The sequence below is a fragment of the Notothenia rossii genome (genome assembly GCF_949606895.1).
Source record: "Notothenia rossii genome assembly, chromosome: 3".
NCBI lineage: Eukaryota > Metazoa > Chordata > Actinopteri > Perciformes > Nototheniidae > Notothenia > Notothenia rossii.
This window is the reverse complement of record NC_136901.1, coordinates 26,826,116-26,847,328: the sequence shown is the minus strand read 5'-3', so window position 1 is coordinate 26,847,328 and position 21,213 is coordinate 26,826,116. Positions and strand designations below refer to the sequence as shown.

The window sequence follows — 21,213 nt, the reverse complement described above, 5'->3', positions numbered from 1 at the left end:
GTATGTGTGTGTGTGTGTGTGTATGTGTGTGTGTGTGTGTGTGTGTGTGTGTGTGTGTGTGTGTGTGTGTGTGTGTGTGTGTGTGTGTGTGTGTGTGTGTGTGTGTGTGTGTGTGTGTGTTACTTCTTCTACATCAGCCCTTGTCTCATCTTATACGATCTGGCAATCATTTCCTATTATTCACGAGTGTGTGCGTGCGTACATGCGTGCGTGTGTGTGTTTTGCGGTTGCCCCCTCCACCCAGGCCGTTGCCGTGGCGAGTGGGCACCGTGGCGACGGAGTCTGTGTGTGCGTGTGTTTACTTCGGAAGGAGTGATGTCACACACACACAAAGTCCCTTAAGGGCAATGTGAGATAGAGGTTAGACCTCCTGTCTCTGCCTCTCTGTCTCTGTCCTATTTTTACCTTTGCCTTTTTCAACTTATTACTCTACTGGTACATTTTACGACTTTCAGATCAATATATTCATGTCATCAATACAAAACTATGCTGGATTGTCCAATTGTAAAGTTGCACCGTAGAGGATGTGTACCGTCAGATCATTAATGTTTGGTTTTTACTTAATTTTTGTTGTAACCGTCCATAGCTTTCACCTTTTCCTTACCCTGTCTAATCCCTTTTCTTTCTTATTCTATCGCTCCATCCCTAACTTTCCTGTCCCTACAGTAACTCACAACACAACAGAAGCAGAGGATAAGAGGAAGCAAAGGCAACTAAATAAGGGGGATCGGAGAAAGGAGGGATGTTAAGTTTGACAGACAAGCAGGAAAAAGAGAAGGATCGGTCAAACTATTTAGAGTCTTAGTGAGACTTTAAAGAAGGCTCTTGGGGTGAATATGTTGGATTCTGTTGTCAGGCTTGTCATTGTGTGTATAGGAGGCCGTTATTAGGCTAAGGATTATGGAGGTTTTCATCTTTTTAAAGCTTATATTTTATGAATATTTATATGTCAAGGTGACAGGTCAGATAAGGGTCTATTTCTAGGGGTGAATTCATTCTAAAGATGTTGGCTTCTTGTCTGCATATTTCCCATGACTTGCACATAAAGAAGTTGACTTTTCAATCTTTTAACACAACTTAAATGACTCTGTCAGATATAAACACACATTAGCACGATCTGTGAATCATGTAACAAATTGGAAATTATATTCTCCTCACTTTTTACTATCACTGCAAAAACAAAGATAAAGTGTCTTTTCTTTACATTTTCCAGCCACCAAGGAAATACTGGGGGTTTTTTAGCATTAAAAACATATGTATCAGCTCCACTTTAAAATAAACAGTCTTTTATGTGCTTAAAATATTAAAGCACTGCATTTGCTTTTTGCCATTTGGAAGCATGATGCGTAACCATGGTAATGCTTCACATTATAGCTGTTACTACAATCCAGTGACCTGAATAAAAATGAGAAAATGCTACGGGAAGGATGATTCAAAGTGTCTGAAAACCTAAAGATGAATCAAAGGTGCTGCTGTGATCTAATATCTTGATATTAATATCCAGAAGTGGGTCACTTATGCAGAGCCACGCCTACCGAGCACAAACTGCTGTCCGCCATCACTGTATCCCCCGTGACCCTGTCAAACTGTGTGTTCGAGTGTGTGAATAATGTATGTGTGTGAACAACAGAGAGAGACAGGGAGGAGAAATATAGGGCACGGTGATGCTGAGCCTCAGAATATACACACACATCATCTGATATGTGTGGCGGAAACAAAATGCACACACCAAAAACTGGCTGCCATCTGCGCTGTCAAATATTATAATAACCAATAACACACATTCACGTACAGAAACACACCGTAGGCCAACGCACTGAGTGTAATTCAAAGGTGAGTCTCTGCAGCATTATCTGTGACCCAACTCTGCCTCCTAGTGGCACGTCAGAGACATTGCAGGAAGGAGACATATTCATGTATGATTGATTTGTTAGTTGCTAACTCTTAATAGTAGAAAGGTCTGAAAATGATTTTATGACAGTTGGGGGAGTAAGTTCTCTATAATCTTCAGTAATGCATGCCTAAGTTAGGAGAAGAACCGCCCATTTTGGGTTTAATTTCGTAGTTTTGTAGTTTCAGTAGCAAACACAAAACATTCATCAAAGTTTTGTTGTTCTTTGCCTAAAAATCAAAATCATTAGAACCTAACCTTAATGTGAACCCTTGAAAGACATATAATATACATCGAATAAATATTATGACATATATTTACAAACTAAGACAATTAAATACTGGAATTATGCATGGGAATGTCCCTGACCTGTGCGTGGAAGATGGAAAGGGACTTTGCCGTGTGTAGCGGGATGAGAACCCGGACCAGGAACTGCTTGTGTTCGGCCTTCAGAGGCAGGGCGAAGCCGTTTATGATGCTGCAGGAGGAAAAGGGACAGGTAAATACAGTATAAATACTTCCACTTTGTGGCATTTTAACTCTTTTGAAAATCATGTTTGCTTTCTTACTTAAGAAGGTTATGCTTTTGGTATGTTAACTTTATGGAAAGTAGTTAAATGGATATGTATTTACCAAAAAGCATTGCATTAAACTCCTTAAACTCTATATACTTCAATGAATGTATTAATGTACAGGCCTACAGGGCCAACTACAAAATGTCACTCAAAAAGAAATACATCAACCAAGAAGAGATTCAAAATGTCTACGAAGAAACTTAAAAAGACTATAAAGAGATACAAACAGACTCATGATGACTATGAAAAATTGCATGACGACCATAAAGAGACAACAAAGACACATGACGACCAAAAAGAGACAACAAAGACACCAAAGACAAACAATCACTACAGAAATAGGGGAAAAAGACTAAAACTATATAAAAGAGACACATTAATTAACTATAGAGTCTGTGTATGTTGCTTCTATGTAGGAGCGTTGGCGGGGCCTTTCTGCATATACTGTATGTGCCCAGGGGCTTACTGCCTCACGATCCTTTCATGTTCTGTGTGAAAATGTGTGTGTGTGTGTGTGTGTGTGTGTGTGTGTGTGTGTGTGTGTGTGTGTGCGTGCGTGCGTGCGTGCGTGCGTGCGTGCGTGCGTGCGTGCGTGCGTGTGTTTGTGTGTGTGTTGGAGTCTATTCTTGTGCTGTGTCCATTTCCAAGTGACTGGACAAATGTGTGGTCTGTGGCCACCTCTGCACTGATTGTCATAGATGTAGTTTAGCCTGCGGGGGAAGGGGGGGGGGACTTATTCACCTGTCTGTCTGTCTGCCTTCGTTTTCTATTAGCATCTTTGTCTAAAAGAAGATTTCTTCAATAATATCTCCCTCCTGCTGTTCCTCTGATCTTTCCCTCCGCCTCCTCTTCTCTTCTTCCTCTCCGTCTCTCTCTCTCTCTCTCTTTTACTTCCTGTACAACGCATCCTCTCTCAGCCATCCCTCTCTCCCTCTCTCCGTGTGTGGGAGGAGCTATAAATACCTCTGTTACCACCAACATGAATACAAACCTCTCTCTCCTCTCCTGCTCTCCTCTTCTGACTCACTCATCCTCTCTCCATCCCTCCCCCCCAACCCTCCCTCCATTTTCTCACCTTGGATTCATCCTCTTCTCTACCTCCCCCTCTTTTCTCTACATTAACCCACATTCTGAAACTTCATTCATATTTCATCTCACTTTTTTGGTCAGGTGAAATGGTAACCCAGATTTTGTATGAATTTAGTGCAATGTTAAGTATTAGCTCTTTCAGACAAATCCTTCCCATCACCCTGAATATTTTGAATCCAAAAATTATTTTAATTGTCTTTTTTCTATGCTAAACATCAATAACGATTATTTAAAGTCTTGTTAGTGTCACATAATGAAAGAGAAAGAAGGACTAGATTCCAGCACAGAATGCCCTTGAGAGAAATTTATATTTAGCACTGATTTGTTTGTTTGTTTCTGATTGATCAGCTTCCATCCTCTTATGTTAATTCTGTCTTAGTCAATCTCTCTGTCTAAACTTCTATCAACTTGTCTATTTATGTATGTATGTCAATTGTATGTATGTCAATTTAAAACTAATTGCTAATATATCTGCGTTAAACTTGCTCTGAAGCAAGTCTACATTGTATATGGGACAGATTAATTCATATGTATGTGTGCATTTGCTTCCTTCCGCAAAGGAATTAACAACCCTCTCCTGTTATGTGCGTTAGCATCACAGAGCCACTTCCCACTTCACACATCGCCAGCTAACTAGCCTGCTCTAAGGTAGTTTAAAATGTTACCCAGCATCAAAGTAAAAAGCTATCTTGTTATCAGAGTTAAGAGCGGAGAATACCACAGTTAAAGCTGGAGAATATACAGTATATGTTTCCCAGCTCAATATGAAAGAGAGTCTTTGAGGGATTTCGTGTTCTCTGCCATGTTTTTCCCTTTCTAATCACTGGAAGATAGGCCTTACCAATCTCTTACAATGTTAGTTCATATCAAGAGACACGCCTGTCTTGTAAACACATGGATAACCTGTGAAAACGTTCCTCAGATAATGACACACAACTGAGATGAGAAAATAGATGTTATGGTCATGCTAACGTAGCTACCTTTGCTAGCTTCTCTTTAATGCTGAGTAATCATCCAAGCTCAGGAAAACTAGTGCAGTCTGCAGCATATCTGCTTTGATAGTGTTCAATATTAAAAGAATGTGACCTTGAAAGGAAAGCAGAGACAGAAAGAGAAGGTATCCTCTCATGTATTTATCTCAACAAGGCCACATGCTACGTACCAACCCAGTCTCACGGCATTTTGTGTGATAGTCACGAAATACATTTAATCTATTGATTCGTGTTCACCAACACGATTTCCCCATTTTCTTTGTGTCACACAGAACGATTTTAAAAGGAATGTATATCTATTGGTAGTATGTTTCGTGCCTGCAACACGTCTTTTTGTCCGGTCGGGTCGTGGAAGACCGGAAGCTGTGTGGTTCATATAAACATTTTCTTACTCAATATCAAGCCACGATTATTGTTTTTATTTTGAATCGTATAATGTCTGACTTTTTGTTGCCATCCGCGAGGAAAATAAATGGGGCTCAGGGCCTCAGAATACTGAAATCTGTATTTTTTTTTATATTTTCCTTCTAATTTGTTATTATTTACATAGTTATTAAAATCGTTCTGTGTGACATGAAAAAAATGGGGAAGTCGTTTTGGTGAACACGAATCAATAGATTACATTTCGTGACTATAACACGAAATGCCGTGAGACTGGGTTGCACGTACCTAGCCAGCTAAATACTGTGGCTATGTTGGGATGCTAAAGACCTTTTGCTAAGCTAGCCATGCAAAGACTTTAGTTTAGTAACGCACAGACATAGGTTGTTTCTTTTTTCATTATTCGGCATACAGAGGGGATGAGCAAAACAAATGTTATAGTATCACAGATTTTGTTTGTATTCATTCTCCATATTCTCCCTTCCATTTCTTTGTCTTTATTACTGGGTCTCCCATCGATTTGCTTACGAGCACAGGCAGAGAGTGGGACATGTTGTTTATAAGCCCCTTGCTCTCTCATTTCTATCTTTCTCATATTTCTGTTACTGGCTCTAGAGACAAAGCAATAAACCACACAAACCTCTGAGTCAGTTCCATTTATGTATTTAACCTCCCTTCCTTCCTGCCACCCCCCAGCTTTACTAATTCCCCCCCTGCCTTACAACTAATTTCTCACTCTGTCAAGCTCTAAACACACAGTTGTTTTTACCTGATAAGAAAGAAGCAACTAAGAAAATAAATCAAAAAATAAATGCTTATTGTTTATTGTGTTGAGCTGTTGCATTGTCGCCATTTTTCGTGGTTATTCAATTCACTGAGTTTCCAGCTGTCTCCTGAATAGGAGCAGCTGGCCAAGTAGAGTTTGTGTGTAAGAGTGTGTGTGTTTGTTCACACTCAAATCAAAATGCATTCATTAAGCAATGATATACTACAGAGTATACTTTCCTCCATAGCAAAAGCTCTAAAATGTGTGTGTGTGATTATGGTTACGAACCTGCCGAGGATTTCCAGAAGCTCCGCGACTCCGTTGAAGTGCTCAGTTTCATATATGAACCTAAAAAACAAAACACACATGTCTTGTAATTATGCATCAGTAGATCTAGGAACCATTGTAGGTCAGCAAATGTAAAAGCAACTAAAAGAAGGATTGCAAAATACTGCATGTAGCATGTTTTGCTTCTTAAAAGAATGAACCGTCTTCTCTGTGTTTGTTCTTATGAACCATAGACTTCATATCGTCCAGACTTTAATTACGAGCAGCTGTGTGGGAAAACTGTTAACGTCAGCCTCTTAGGTGTAGTTCTGAGTCAGCAAAAGAACTACAGAAGCCATCATCACTCGCGGCTACATATAAAAAATCCAATAGAATTACTAGGATTTATTCACCTAATTAAAAAGGAGATTTACTTGTGTCTGGTTTCACTACAAAAGTATAGCACATTTCGTTTTGTAAGACAAGCAAAGAGGGTAACCAAACCATGTGTGAGGTTTTCCCTTATTTAGGATTGTGAAACACTTTAAAATGACTTGCTATAAAATCATGACGCACCAAGCTAAAACGATGCATTACAGTGGTTATAAACGCAGCGTTTCCCCCTGCTGATGGTCTTTGTTGGCTAACGTTTGATTTATTGATGTTAACGGGGCTATAAATAGCACCGTTACGTCCTGTGCATTGGATTGATGCTACGCGGCCTATACCTGAGGAAGATGTTGTTGATCTGTTTGCGGATGTACGCTCGGAGTCCCAGTAATTTTCCATAGACACGGTGCAGGATGGTCTTTAGGTACTCCCTCTCCCTGGGGTCCTCGCTGTCAAACAGCTCCAGCAGCTGCACACAGAGGAGATAATTACAAATACATTACAACCTTCTCCCTTCTAAATCCAAATCGTGGGAACATGGTGGTATTTTTACCCACCAAAATGAATATTACAAAGTGTTTTTTACTCCATTACTAAAACAGAATTAAAAAAAAAAAGATTACACGACAAGAACTTTGGAGTCTCTTTGTCAATGTTTTATACATACCCCAACTTAGATAACTACATTTGAGAGCGCTCCAGCAGGGATATAAGTAGGCTCTGCGTGGCTGCCGTTTCAAAGATGGGCTTAATTTATTTATACCTCTCCATTTATCAAGATTTTAGAAAAATCCCAGATATTTGGATTCGACAAACTGCGAGGACAGGAGAGGATTACCTGCAGGACAAACTTCTGGTCGACGTAGCGCTTGGCCATGGAGGGCTGGAAGTCCGGGCTCTCCAGGAAACGCAGAAAGAACTCGTACACCAGCTAATGGAGGCACAAACAGCAAGAGATAAGACGTCAACTATTGTCTGCGTTTGCCTCCTGAAGGAATAGTTTGACATTTGGTGAATTATTCATTTTCTTGACGAGAGTTGGAAGAGAAGATAACAACACTCATGTCTGTAGAGAGTGGTGTCAATCTCCTCATCTCACTTTTGGCAAGAAAGCATATAAATGTTGCTCTAGGTAACATGATGACTGCTCAAGTTTATACCAAAAGATCCCAACTATGCAGGAAATGAAAGAAGACTTTGCTTCATGACGCATTTTGGACTTCACACTTTTGATTCATCTCGTCCTGAAGGAGGAGAAGTGACTGTACACCACACCCAAATGTCATCTGGGCAAGTGAATTGAGAAAATGTGAATTTCTTCTTAGCGAGAGCTTCATTTTGTAAGTCCCGCTGATAAAACAGCTACATTTGGGCATAAGGATGTTGCATTGAACAGCAGATTTAACTGAACTGAAGGACCACAATGTTCAGGAAGGGCTGAATGTGGCATTAAAAGCAACACCTGGGAGATGTGTGCTTTAAGGCATTGTCCACAATCGCAAATACAGTATGTATATATAGTAGGGCCTATTTTTCAAGTAGTTACTGACACTGCATTGTGTTTCACTTTGTTTCTTTTACCTCTTCAGGAGAAAACGCATGAAAGCATGTCAATTATTCTACCACAACATGAACAATGTACCTGCAGATGCGGCCAGGAGGCTTCGAGTGTTGGTTCATCTTCCTCAGGGTCAAACTCTGGGTTCTCGCTGGGCGGGAGGGTCCGGAAGATATTTACTGAGATCTGGAAAATGAAAAAGAGGTAGATAGGCAGATAAGAAAGAGCCAAATGAACTATAGCACATTCCTGTTAACGTGAGAAAATGGTGTTTCTATCAATTAGATGTAATGTCATGACTTCAGTTGACCGTGTTTGATGCTGTTCTGTGTTTGAGAGGAACTGTTTAGCGTTGCAACCCGGCTGCCAGCAGAGTCATGATTAATTCAACAAATGCATTTCCATTGGCCATTTAGTGCATAAACTATATTGCAAAAAGCAAATGCCCCAATTCAGCATTATATACATATGCTTACATTAAAACTTTGTAAGAAAAAACTGCAGGAAAATATAGGCTCATTTCACATGATGTACATCTAGCTTGGATTTAAATAAGTTCATTAGCATACACTTCTGAGGGATAACGACAATAAGAGTGAAATTCTACAATATGTCCATCATCTCTAACTTTTTCTCAAACCTTCATCCTGTATGGCATTTATTCTGTTGCACTGCCTTGGGCTCTAACCTATGCACTTATAAGCATCTTCTTTTAAGGTTCCTTCCTTGTGGCCACACATTAAAGCTTTTCCCTCTTTTCTTTCATCCCATCCTCTGTCCTATCAGCATTTTCACATCCTCTGGGTATAGTGACTCCATAGCATAAGCTCTATCTTCTGCTCGCTTCACCTTCTCTCCTCAATCCCTTTTTCCCTTTCCTCCTTTCTATATCCTCTGGGACTTGCGTTGGTGTGCACACATTTTCCTCCACTCTATCGTTCCTGTCCATCCCTCCCTCTCTCAACATCTGTGCAGCCTATTGCTGCTTAGCACCCTTTGCAAATTATCTCTCCTCACTATCCTTTTATTAAAGCCTCAGCTGGATATCACACTGTCTCTCTTTTCTAGATGTCTGGGTGATGAGGATTGAAGGAACACTGTTTGCCCTTCTGAGTGCTCAAATGTTCTTCCTTTCATCTCTCCATCTGACAGTCCATCATGTCCACCCCTCTCCCCCTGCCATGGCCGGTTCTATGGGGGTGCTTTAACACTGTGCTTGGACCCCTCTGAGCCTCCCCTCCTAAAGAATAAATCTATGATCATGCAATTTCTGATAGTGTTGCAGCCAATACTGTGCTGTAATCTGGGCCTAAGATAAGTTACTAAAACTAATTCTGTTACTAAAACAAATACCGACAAATATGAAAAATAAAAATAAAAACTATGTTTGGCTCATAAATAATGTATGTAATACCTCAACTGCATTTAGGTTAATGGTAAAGTAAGTAACTCAACTAAAATTGTAACTAATTCATTGACACAAGAATGTTATATTATATTTTTTGTGCACTTTGATTGAACTGAAAAAGTTTAAATCTTGAACAATGTCTTTGTCTCCCTTGTCCAGCATTAAATGTGTCCCTCTCATTCATGAACTGGCCCCAGCTCGGTCCCCCCAGTTCAATTGGTGTAGAGTCGCCATTGCCTCCTACCATCTTTATGGCCTCGGGGTACAGAGGCTCTATGAGAACTCCTCTGCTCGTGGCCACGCTCTCCACCAGCTCGTTGAGCGCCGCACGTTTGATCTCCTTCCCCTTCAGGTCGGCCACGCAGTCCAGGAAATCAAACAGCACGCAGCACTGCTGCAGCTTCTTACAGAACAGGTCATGTAACTCTGCCACCGGGGCGTCTGCAGGAGTGAAAAGGGAGAAAGAGAGAGAAGGAGACATGTCAGACAAATAAGTTCAATGACAAAAAGAAAAAGTCTGAGCCAAATCCGATGGCGTTCCTGAAAGGCGCGTTGTGTTTGGTAGTGAATCGTTTGACAAAGTGGGAGTGTTGGAGTACACAGAGATGTATTCTCCAGGCTACATCGTCTCTCAAAGGTAATGAGGGAAAGAGCAGACTATTACTCTATAAACACATTTGTACACACCCACACACAGAGGCTTCCTCCATGCACACGCACACACACATGTCCACACACACTTCTTCCAGAGGGCTGTGTTGCATCTCAGTCCTATTACCTGTCGGATTCGTTCCACAGACCGGTTCGTCACAATGAAACGTCCTGCTGCCGGCCGTCTGATTAAAACCCTGTTCCTCCAAAAAACAACTCTTCTCACAGATGTAGGGAAAGTGGCTGATAGCTATGGATTCCTAAACTAAAGTTTAAATGTGATTCCACAGGCCCAAGGGGGGGAGAATCTTTAGCAGCTAAGCATTGTGAGGCAACATGCTAAATGTAAAGAAATGAAACATTAACATAGAGTTACAGGCTTTGACAGCAGCCAAATGGGAATGCTTGGTTCTTTTTCTATGAAACCAGATGATTGATGATTCAAGAGCTAAATATAGCAGTGAAATATTCAACGTTCAAATTCCTCTATAAGTGAGATGTATGTGAGGTTTGGTCTAGCAATAATATGCTGATCTATTTTGAAATAAATCATATGAAAAGACACATGAGGTATCAAAAACGTCTCGTCTTGGCAAAGGTTTTTTTCGAGCGGAGTGTTGCAGGTGTTTAGGCTTTATATATTCATGACACGATACATGACCCGTTTTTTATAACTGCTATACACATAAGAGAGGGTGAGATGGACAGATATTATAGACTTCATTTTGAATAAACTGTATGTTTCCAGCTGTGACATTTGTATGCTACAAAACCTTGCCTTACATTATATTATAGTATAGTAATGTACAGTATTGTTTTGTATCGTTATATACAAACAATATTTTATTATCTTTTTATAAAAGGTTGAAGAATTTACGGTTATCATGTATAATTCAGTTGAGCAAAGGACTAATCGACTGGTCAGAAATGAATCAATAGATTGAAAATAAATAAGAAAGATGTGCATGAATTGACTAATGGAACAAATAATGTATTGATTAATCAATACAAACATTTTCTTTAGTTGCAGCCTTAGAGAAAAAGGTCTCTGCAACCCCAAAAATGAAAGTGGTCGCAACTGCTCTGTGATGTTTTGACTACTTTTTAAGCTTTAGATAGATGTGGGACAAAGAAAAGCTCTGCCTTGGTGACTTAATTAGATTCTCTTTCAACTTAAAACACAATCTAATACAAAAGCATCCCTAACTACAAAATAATATAGAGGGAAATGACATTGACTTCTTCCTGACAGCGTCAACAGAAACTGGTCACTCCGTGTACTGACAGTCTTCAATTAATAATCTCCCTCTGTCAGAGAGAAACAATGCAGATTTAGGCTAGGAAGCAGTCTAGACTAACTGTGCAGTTGGAATGAGGATAATCCAAGACACACACACACACACACACACACACACACACACACACACACACACACACACACACACACACACACACACACACACACACACACACACACACACACACACACACACACACACACACACACACACACACACACACACACACACACACACACACACACACACACACACACACTCACACACACACACACACACACACACTCACACAGCAGGAGCAGATTAGATTTAGCCCTTCTTAACCCCAAGGTGGGAAAAAGAGGAGGAGTGGGGTGGGGCTGACTGGAGCTCCTCTAGCCCCAGACCCCCTCACCTCTTGTGGGCACACCATGACCATCTGCTCCCTCTGGCACAAAGCTGCACAACAATGGACCAGGACGGCCCTCTGCTCAGTGTCGTGGCACAAGACACACATTTCAGAGAACCAATCATATTTGACTTTTTGTCAATCAGATTATTCTGACTATGCCTTAAGTACTTGGATCTTTGTACAGGACTTATATTAGGTTTAAAACATACCAAAACTGATTTGCTGTTTGATCAAGTCTCAGGTGTGTGATATGGAAACACCCACAACTAGTCAATGTAGTATTGAGATCCTTATGATCATGGTCTCACTAAATGGCAAATATGAATAACCCGCCATTCTTTCACACGTTTATCATTATCTTTTCTTCTCACGTGTCATTTCACACCGTGGCAATATTAGATACTCAGAGCAAGTAAAGGAGAAGCATAACATGTGTAGGCATGACTCGCAAAATGTCCTAAAAAATGATGCGCTTCCAAAGAGATCACACTTCCAGAACTTTCTGACTTTCACCCCTGTGTGTTTTTGGCAACATTCTGTTCCAATTGACAACAAAAATGGTCTTCTTTAACAGCACATTCTAATTAACTTTACTTTAATATGTGTGTTGTTCGTGTATAAAGACAACGACGCGACTTGCATGCTTCTTACGTACATTCTTGACGTGACTTAAATAAACAACCTCTGTGACTTTTCTTTAACCTTCCTTTTTGCATCTAGTCTTGAAACCTCTGAGAGCCATTGAGCTGTACTGAGCGGGCAATTTGTTCTTGAATTGCAGCCATTTCTCAGTGACTGAACAAACGTGTGACAGACAAGTTCACACTATTTTAGAACTATTTGTCACGAAAAAACAAGTGATAACAAATATCTAAGAGGGTGAACTGCTTATTTTGACTGCTTAGAGAGCGGAGGACCTCAGTCTAAACCTCTGTATTTGTGAGGTGTTGAGATACCAGCAGCCTCCTCTACCTCCATCCTTTCCTTTTTGTCCTCCACCGCTCCGTTTCCCTTCCTAATCTGCCCCTTCCTAACCTCCTCTCCTGATTTCTCACAGCTCCTCTCTTCCCTGTCCATTCCCTCCTTCCCTCTGTAGACAGACTGTGAAGGTGAAATCTAATCCATTTTTAATGGAGAGTAATTGTATGAAGATGTGCCGTGCTGGGACTGAGAAGGAAGAACAGAGCGAGGTGAAAAGATGAAGGGAAAGGAAAAGCATGTGTGTGTGTTTGGGAGCCAGAGAGTGTGTTAGGAGGTGAGAATAAGAGAGGCAAGATGAAGGGAATGGAGAGACTTGGTGGGTCATGTGACAGCAAGTGTGGGAGAGAGCAAAGCAAAGGAAAGGGAAAGAGAGTGGAAAGTGTTGAGGATGACAGGCACAGACAGAGACACATATTTTAGTGGCAAAGAAATGGGCTAAAACCATTTTCTAGTCTGTGTTCGCTAAACTGCCCACCAGGAATATCTTACTGTCCAGAAAAAGCTTACATGTGGAATCAAACAATCCACAATGAAGCAAGCGACAAAACAAACTTAGCTAACTCAGAGTGAAGCGGATTTTAGTTCCTATGTTAGATCAACGCAGGACACTACATTCAAAGCAGATTTTAATACCATGTCAGTGAGAATATTAACAACATCATCAGTGAGTGAGTGATCTGTAACTACGCTATGTTCATGTTTCTGACAACCCAAATTGGTGTTTTGAATGCCTAACTGTGACTTTAAAACCCCAAACAATGAGTGCCTGTAGTTACATTTCACTCCTTCATTTATTTCATCTTCATTAAACTCAAAAAGTCCCTCGAGTTCCAAAGTCATATCGACAACATGGCGCACCATTACAAAAGTTATATTGCGCAATTATAAAAGCATGTTAGAAGAGTCAGTACGAAAAGCAATTACGCTTTTCATTTATTTATTTTTTTACAAAGAGTAGTGCTGATACAAAGTGCTAGCAGCTCTGTACTACTCTACTTGTAATCTGATGCATGTGACTGTGCAGATAAAGGCTCTTTTCAAAATTCACAAAGAATGACTTATCTATTAGTGTGTGTTTTTTATTCCACTTTGGTCCTTATCTGAAGGATGTATAGCTCTACTTGTCTTTTTTAAAGCGTTCTTAGCTGTCAACAGAAGTCCATCTTGCATGTGGAGTCATGTTTAGCAGTAAAGCCAGATATCCTGCACATGCGATGTCATACAACGGTTTCTAAGTCAGCCCTGTAGCTGTCTAAGAAGAAGTGCAAACCTCTGGAGAGTTAACTCAATGAGAGATTCCCTCTCCGCGGATGGCTGTGTGCAATGGGAGCCCTAGGTGGTAAAAAAGCAATTACAAAAAGAGAAAGTTGTAACAGTAACACAGAGTCCAACAGTCAGATTGAGACATACTGCCACAATATAAGAATACATAGACATAGTCCAATAGCGGTAATCACATTACTCCAAATCCAACATTGTGTTTTAAGTCTAGAAAGCTACTGCATCACTTTAAACTGCAAACAGTGTATGATACAATCGGCCATTAAATAAGGACATTACATCTAGTGGAGTCTCATGAGAAATGCTCCCCACTTGTCACCACGTCTGCCTCGGTTATGTTTATTCTGCCTCTGCTGTCATAAATGATGGAGCGCTGCAGGTATAAGTCTTCTGGTTGCCTTGTCTCAAAGTCAATGGCTTTTGGAATGGCTTTTGGTTTGATGCCTGAAATAAGGTCTGTGGGTAACTCAAGCTAAAGGGATATAAATGTGCTTCATAAAACAGGTCAGTAAATATGTGTTTCCGGAAAGGTGGTTGCGAACAAGTGGAGATTATACAGGTTGTAATAGCTATTCAACGCCATGTAATTAAGACTGGGAAACACTCCACTAAGTCGTTTAAAGGCACATTACCTTGGATTGTGCGCAGTATAAATTGTGAAATAAAGGAACCAGGATTTAGGGCTGCTCAATTATGGCAAAAATCAAAATCTCGATTATTTGGGTCAATAATTGTAATTGCGATTATTAAATGTGATTATTCATTGACTTTGAAAACATCCATTTATTGGAGAATAAATATAACAGTATATTTGTGACAGTTGATTACCCTGAACTTTAAGTATAATTCAACTGAAAAACCCCAAAAAAGAATAATATTTAAAAGAAAAAAAGTCATAATAATAATAAAAAAATAATCGTTTTATTTCAATTACGTTGTTTTCGTAATCGTTGCAAGCCATAATCGTAATCGTGATTAAAATACGATTAATTGAGCAGCCCTACAGGATTAGGCAAACTTCCAATTAGGCCTACGTCATGACTGCAGCACTCATATGAGTTAATAGGGCATTTGCTTGGGTCTATTTTCAGTGGCGCATTTATACAAATTTAGAGCACAATCAAATATTTGCAGCAGCAGGTCGGTGGGTGTAGAGTCAAAATACACAAGAGTGTGTGTGTTTCTGTTTGTTCGTATGTCACCTAGTGCAACAGTGTGACTCATTCATGCGTTTTATTTAACTAAAGATACTTCCGGTACACAGGAAGTACTTGTTTGTAGGATGGAGTCATTGTTAGTTCTGGAATTTATTGTTAGTTCTGGGATTTATTGTTAGTTCTGGGATTTGTTGACAGTAAGAAAATGAAGGCACCTCTCCATACGCATCCTTTAAATACACGGAGGAGGAAGAAAGAAAAAAAGACCTGGAACACAGCGAGGGAAAAGTTGTGACGTAGAAAGGATGGTGAGCGCGAGAGGAGGGGGAGAGAGGGGTGGGTGGGTGGGTGGGTTTGGTGAAAAGGAGCAGCAACATATAAGAATGAGCAATGCCTACAGCTTTGAAAAACGCACACATACACACAGCTGCACAAATCTAAATATAGTGCTGCTGGATAGAGACACAGCGAAGGGAGGAAAGGAGGAAGACGAATCTGGGGAGGAAACGGGAGGGCGGAGAGGAGAGCGGCGTGGGGGTTAAAAGATGACATCATCCCCCTGCTTCTCTCTCATCTTTCCATCAACAGGGTTCCTCCCTTCTTTTCCTCCCTCTCTCCTTCTCTCCTTCTTCGCCTTCGTCTACTCCATCCATCAATCTCTCCGAAGCTTCTTTTTTGCAGCGCTAGTCTTTAAATAACAGTTATTCTGTGTGTGTGTGTGTGTGTGTGTGTGTGTGTGTGCGTGCGTGCGTGCGTGCGTGCGTGCGTGCGTGTGTGTGTGTGTGTGTGTGTGTGTGTGTGTATGTGTGTGTGTGTGTGTGTGTGTGTGTGTGTGTGTGTATGTGTGTGTGTGTATGTGTGTGTGTGTGTGTGTGTGTGTGTGTGTGTGTGTGTGTGTATGTGTGTGTGTGTGGGAAAGACAGCTTCTGTTTTAGCCACCATGCAAGCCGCCTCTGCACCTCTGTCATTAGGCACACACTCAATGCACAGACACAGTGACGCAGGGAGGAAGAAAGGGGGAGGGAGGGAGGGGGGGGAGAAAGAGATAGAAGGGAATAGAGGCAGATAAAAAAAAAGGGAAGCGAGAGAAACGCAGGTATAAATAGAGGAAGGGAGCTGCGGATGGCGATCAGAAGCAAGGCGCCTTGCAGAGTAGAAGTCAGAGCAGTATAAATATCACCTTAAGGGGTTTAAGTGACGCTTTAAGTCCATCTCTAAGTAATCCAATCCTCCTTATAAACCATCATAGTACAACACTTTATCCTACTTATACGCAGCCTGATTAGAAAAAAGGAAAAATGAGCAGGGATGTTATCGTGTGTGATTGACGACAACCCACTTGAGCCTCCTCAGAAGACTGAAGAGCAAAAGGCAATTTACCTGCCGAGAAAGAACAGGACAAATCATGCCGGCGCTTTGAGTTAGAGCAGGAAATACTCGGAAGTGGCTGATGGCACTGAGAATAGCACGTCTGCTAATGGTAATCATGCTGAACATGCTGACAGATATAGACAGAAAATGAGCCTGCGTTTCAGATCTCTGCTTAAGATGTTTTATTCCCTTTTAAGTGTGTGAGATTTCACCAAACTGGGAACAGATTTTTATTGGTGGACAGATTGGGCAATAGAACACTTCATTTGATTTTGACCTATCTAAAATGTACACTTCACTTACAAAAACAACAAAAATAGAGACCGGTTTCTAAATGCTACTTCTTTCCAGTGTCTCACTTAAAATGACAATGATTTGTGTGTCTTGATAGAAGCGTTTGCTCTCGGGGTGACTATCATTTAATACTACCTCCACCAAATCTGTTTGTTTGTTTCTCAGCAGGATTAGGGGAACTCACTCGCTATAAAACTTAATGGAAGGATGTAGAATTGGCCAGAGAACAACCTATTACATTTGGGAGCAGATTTGAAGCACAAGGGCAGATACACAAACCATTTTTGCGAGATAGAGCTGGCCTTGGCAGAGGTCTGTGAGTGCTCTTCTAGATTTGGAAAAGTGGCAATATCTTTTCTTTCTCGAGGTTTTGCTCATAGTGACGACCGCACAGAAAATGAAAACCAACCCTACAGAGAGTATGGTGTCGGATGTGGTTTCTTTTGTCGAAGATGGAGATTGAATTACGGTTTTCTACGGGGTGAATGCAGGGTCAAAATCAATGTCCGAAAAATAACAAAACGAAATAAAGGCCAATGCTAATTTATGGAAAGACCTTAAATAGCACTAGATTTTAAAACACGCCATAAAGTCTTTATACAAAAAGGTACGCATAGAAGTTCACTTTTTAACAAAGAGCGTGAGAGAAGGCTAAATCACAGCAAAAGATTAAGAGGTGCGCTAAGCCCATCTTTAAATAATCCAATGATACTAATAATACACATTCAAAGCACACTGCATAATGAAGCCAGACACACTGGGTGTTACAGGCTGTGCTTCATATCTGTATGCCTTGTTGTCTGTAATTGTTGCTTACTCTCCCTATAATTACCCAAATCACTATCAATAAATACATTTCAATTAGTATCAATAAAAACAGGCTTTTTCACAGGTCTTTGGGACCTCTTTCATCCAAATCTCCTTGACCGCAGTGCAACTTTCAGCCTTTTTTAGATATTGACGTTCTGCTCCAAAGCAATATGTGCTGAATGAAATGTAAACACAAATTTGAGAGGGTTAGCAAACAAATACGGTAGACGGTTATCCCGGCAGGAGACATCCTCAACATTTGATTAGCAGCTTCGTAACCATCACTTGTTGAATAATAATGTGTTGTAGCAGGCTCAGTGCTGCAATCAAGCATACGTCTCTCATTTTGGCTATTTGTGATTCATTGCAACATGGCCTTCAGTACAGATTCACAACATGTCCTCTCTGCATGTCCAGTAAGAGATTTTCTTTGTTTGCTTTGCACTGCCTCGAAACAACAACAGCATATTGAATGGTCCATCAAGGTGAAAACTATTTGCCCGATTATTAGCATAGTCCTTCAAGAATCAACTCTTATTCGTAGACATGGCAGAGTTTATTGCAAAGCTAGCCGTTTTATTACTGTCAACTTAACGTTCAGCTATTTCCTCTCTCCTCATCCACTCCATTTCTTTCATCACTTTCTCCCCCACTCTCCCTCTTAATTGATCCGAGACCGTCATCGAGCAAAAGAAACTACTCCATGCCTTCTGTAACCCAATACCAGGCCAATCCAGCTGGCCTCTCCCTCACACACACACTTATACACACACCCCAAACACACACAGGGAGACATTTAATCTCCCACATACAATCTGTGTGAGAAGGTGACTGTTTTGCAGTAAATAGTGCATTTAAAACTGCTATTCGTTGTTATAATGTGGGCAAACACTTCCCAGACAAACAAGAAGGAACAAACACATCCTCTCAAGCATATAATCATGTGACCTAGATCATGTGAGGTTATGTTGCATGTTGCACTGGGAATAAGTCATATTTGACTAGTAGCATTGTGGCCTGTAGGAATAAAATCCAAACAGGAAATACACATGAAAGCTGTGGGCTTATTATTAGAAGATACTACATGTTACGACAATATTAAACTATCATTTTTTATGTCATTAGATATTTCTGAGCAACTTTAAAAAGAAAAAATACAAAAGGAAAGATTCAGTTAATATGAATTCAAATGTATTTTTGCTCAATTCCATAAACTCACAGGTGTTTGGACGAGAAAGGAACTTTGTAGTGTCCAAATATTCAAATTTTCTGGAAAGATATTATTAGGTGTCTGTCAGAGATGTTTAGCATCAATGTCTCTTTGAACGTCAAACGTTGTGTACTTGGAATATATCCAAAGGACTTTCAACAGGCAAATAAACAGACCAAACGTTTGGACTTTAGACTTCAAGCCAGGAGGGCTATCGCTCTGTGTTGGAAAAATGTGGAGGCTCTATCACTGAAGATTTGGATGAAGGAGCTTTCGAGTAGTGTTGGTCTAGACTCTAGACTTTGTTCAGCTTTGTTCAGAAAATTATGAGGATGGGAATGGACTGCCTCTGAAAGAAAATATGTGAAGTGTTTCTATTTAATTTATTTAATATGAATGTCATTTAATACTAGTGCAAGTTGAGGGTGTGTGTGTGTGTGTGTACATGTTTGTGTGTTCTAATATATGAAAATGCCAATAAACATATTGGGAAAAGTCTAGTACTGCCAGTTGATTATGGTGTAATATTATGATGTGAATGTTTTAGTATAATGACCAATACTGGGGGATTCTGGTTACTGTACCACTATCCGATAGTTGTCATTTCTGTCTGCATTTCTTTCTTCACTTTTACCATCATGTTACTCCACTGTTTTCAAGGACTCAACCCTTTTTAATTTAACTACAGTATAGCCTGTTATAACAAAAGGTTGTATAGCTACTAGCTACAAAAGCCTCCATGTTTAGCTTTAGATTCTGCTTAGGACATTTCAATGGCTGCCAACAATAACATTCTACATATCAAATAAAGCTGTAAGCAAAGAAGAGGATAAAAAAAGGTTTTCATAGTAGAATTGTAGAGGAGCACAACGGATATCTGCTTAAAATGACTCTCACAATAACAATTCATTTCATATAGCTTTACAAGGGAAGTCAACTGAAAATATATCGTAAGACATTGAAAACGTCCCTTATTTAAACTCTCATAGATAAAATAAAAAAATAAATGTTCCTTCAGTCGTTGAAATTTCAATATCCTGTTCAGGATGACCCTGACTACGACCAGGCAAAAATTGAAATTATTTTACTATCCGACTCCAAACTAAATTGAAAAGTGAGCAGCCCTAATATTTCAATGGCAAAGGTTCCTCTCTCAAAGGTTTGTGTGACCGACAGCGAAGTGAAAATCTAATAGGATTTATATTCAAATTCAAAGAAATAGTCTTATTCAATGAAGTAACGATAAATGAAAGAATGTGTGAAGTAGTCACACATTACAATCTTGCATTTATTCCACTACAAATAGATCATTTTTTATTTAAAAGCTTACTAAAAGAGTCTTTTTGAACCTGTACAATGCATGGCAAAGCACGTTCTTAAAATGGTTCTCTTCCCTGTTTTATTTCATGAGATGGTCTTTAAGATTTTATAACGGGAATGTTTGACGGCATGTTTTCCTTCTAATCCTTTCATTGTTAGCTGTGAAAATGGCCCATTTCTGAGTAGATTATGAAACACAAGCGGCAGTGTATTTTTGTTCTTTCGCAGACAGCAGCGGGAGCATTTTAAATGCATTTCCTCTCGTTCCATTGAAACAGAAGGCTTGTGAAAGCACACTCTGACCCGTTAAACAACATCCAGTGGGCCGAAAGCATCATCCGATGTTTAGATGCAAAAAGATTGCACACTTGCTCTGCAACACGGATCATTCTTTCAGACTTTAGCTATGAGCACATCAACTGATGCATCACTTTACTATTATACCTAAAATGTCTAACAACATTAAATTCTTCCTGTTATCTCACTCTGGTTCAACTCGCCATCTGTTCCTCTGTGCAACAAAGACAGATTGAATTACATTGTCTGTAGTGCTCTTCTTATATCTACAGTGTGTTCTTTTAGAGACACTTTAATGGTAACGCCAACCAACAGGAAGGCTTTCGTGCAGGTACGGGAGATTTAACACTCTCTCTAAGCTCACACAACATCCTTTAGGGCTTCACACAGTTATTCGAAGCCAATCAGCAGCCCTTTGAAAAGCCACTTCTGCTGGCAGCCAGCGTCTGATTGAAACCATGGATCTATAAAGAGAACTGGATACTGCGTTGGAGGCGGGCTCTCATTCATTCCTAGGAAAGTTGCTCAGTGTAGCTTGAATTATAGAGTATAACGTTTTAATTAGTCTGTCTTTTGGTGATATCCAACTTACTCTCTCGGGTTGTTCACAAGAAAGATAGCACAAAAATAACTCTGGATTCAAGCATTGGTGAACTGTTCTTTTATGACCTTAAGGATTTTAAATAAGGGCAATTCAAGTTTGTTCTATTATGTTGATTTTTACTGAAGAGAAATGATCTGCTGACTTACAGATGTGTCTTTCCCAATGTACTTCAATGGGGAAAAGTCTTGGCTCAACGGCATTACGTGCTGGTAGTTGTAATTCCACTGTTTG

At 40.1% G+C, this 21,213-nt stretch overlaps 1 protein-coding gene across 1 annotated transcript in view; it reads right to left on the bottom strand.

Moving 5' to 3' along the window:
- Positions 1-21,213, bottom strand: part of ppp2r5b (protein phosphatase 2, regulatory subunit B', beta) — a 39,157-nt gene that overhangs the window by 8,891 nt on the left and 9,053 nt on the right. The window contains exons 2-7 of the mRNA XM_079670789.1: positions 9,562-9,758; positions 7,994-8,095; positions 7,190-7,282; positions 6,690-6,820; positions 5,983-6,042; positions 2,261-2,369 (exon numbers count right to left, since the gene is read on the bottom strand). Of these exons, the coding sequence (XP_079526915.1) occupies positions 2,261-2,369; positions 5,983-6,042; positions 6,690-6,820; positions 7,190-7,282; positions 7,994-8,095; positions 9,562-9,758 (692 nt within the window). The remainder of the gene's footprint in view (positions 1-2,260; positions 2,370-5,982; positions 6,043-6,689; positions 6,821-7,189; positions 7,283-7,993; positions 8,096-9,561; positions 9,759-21,213) is intronic.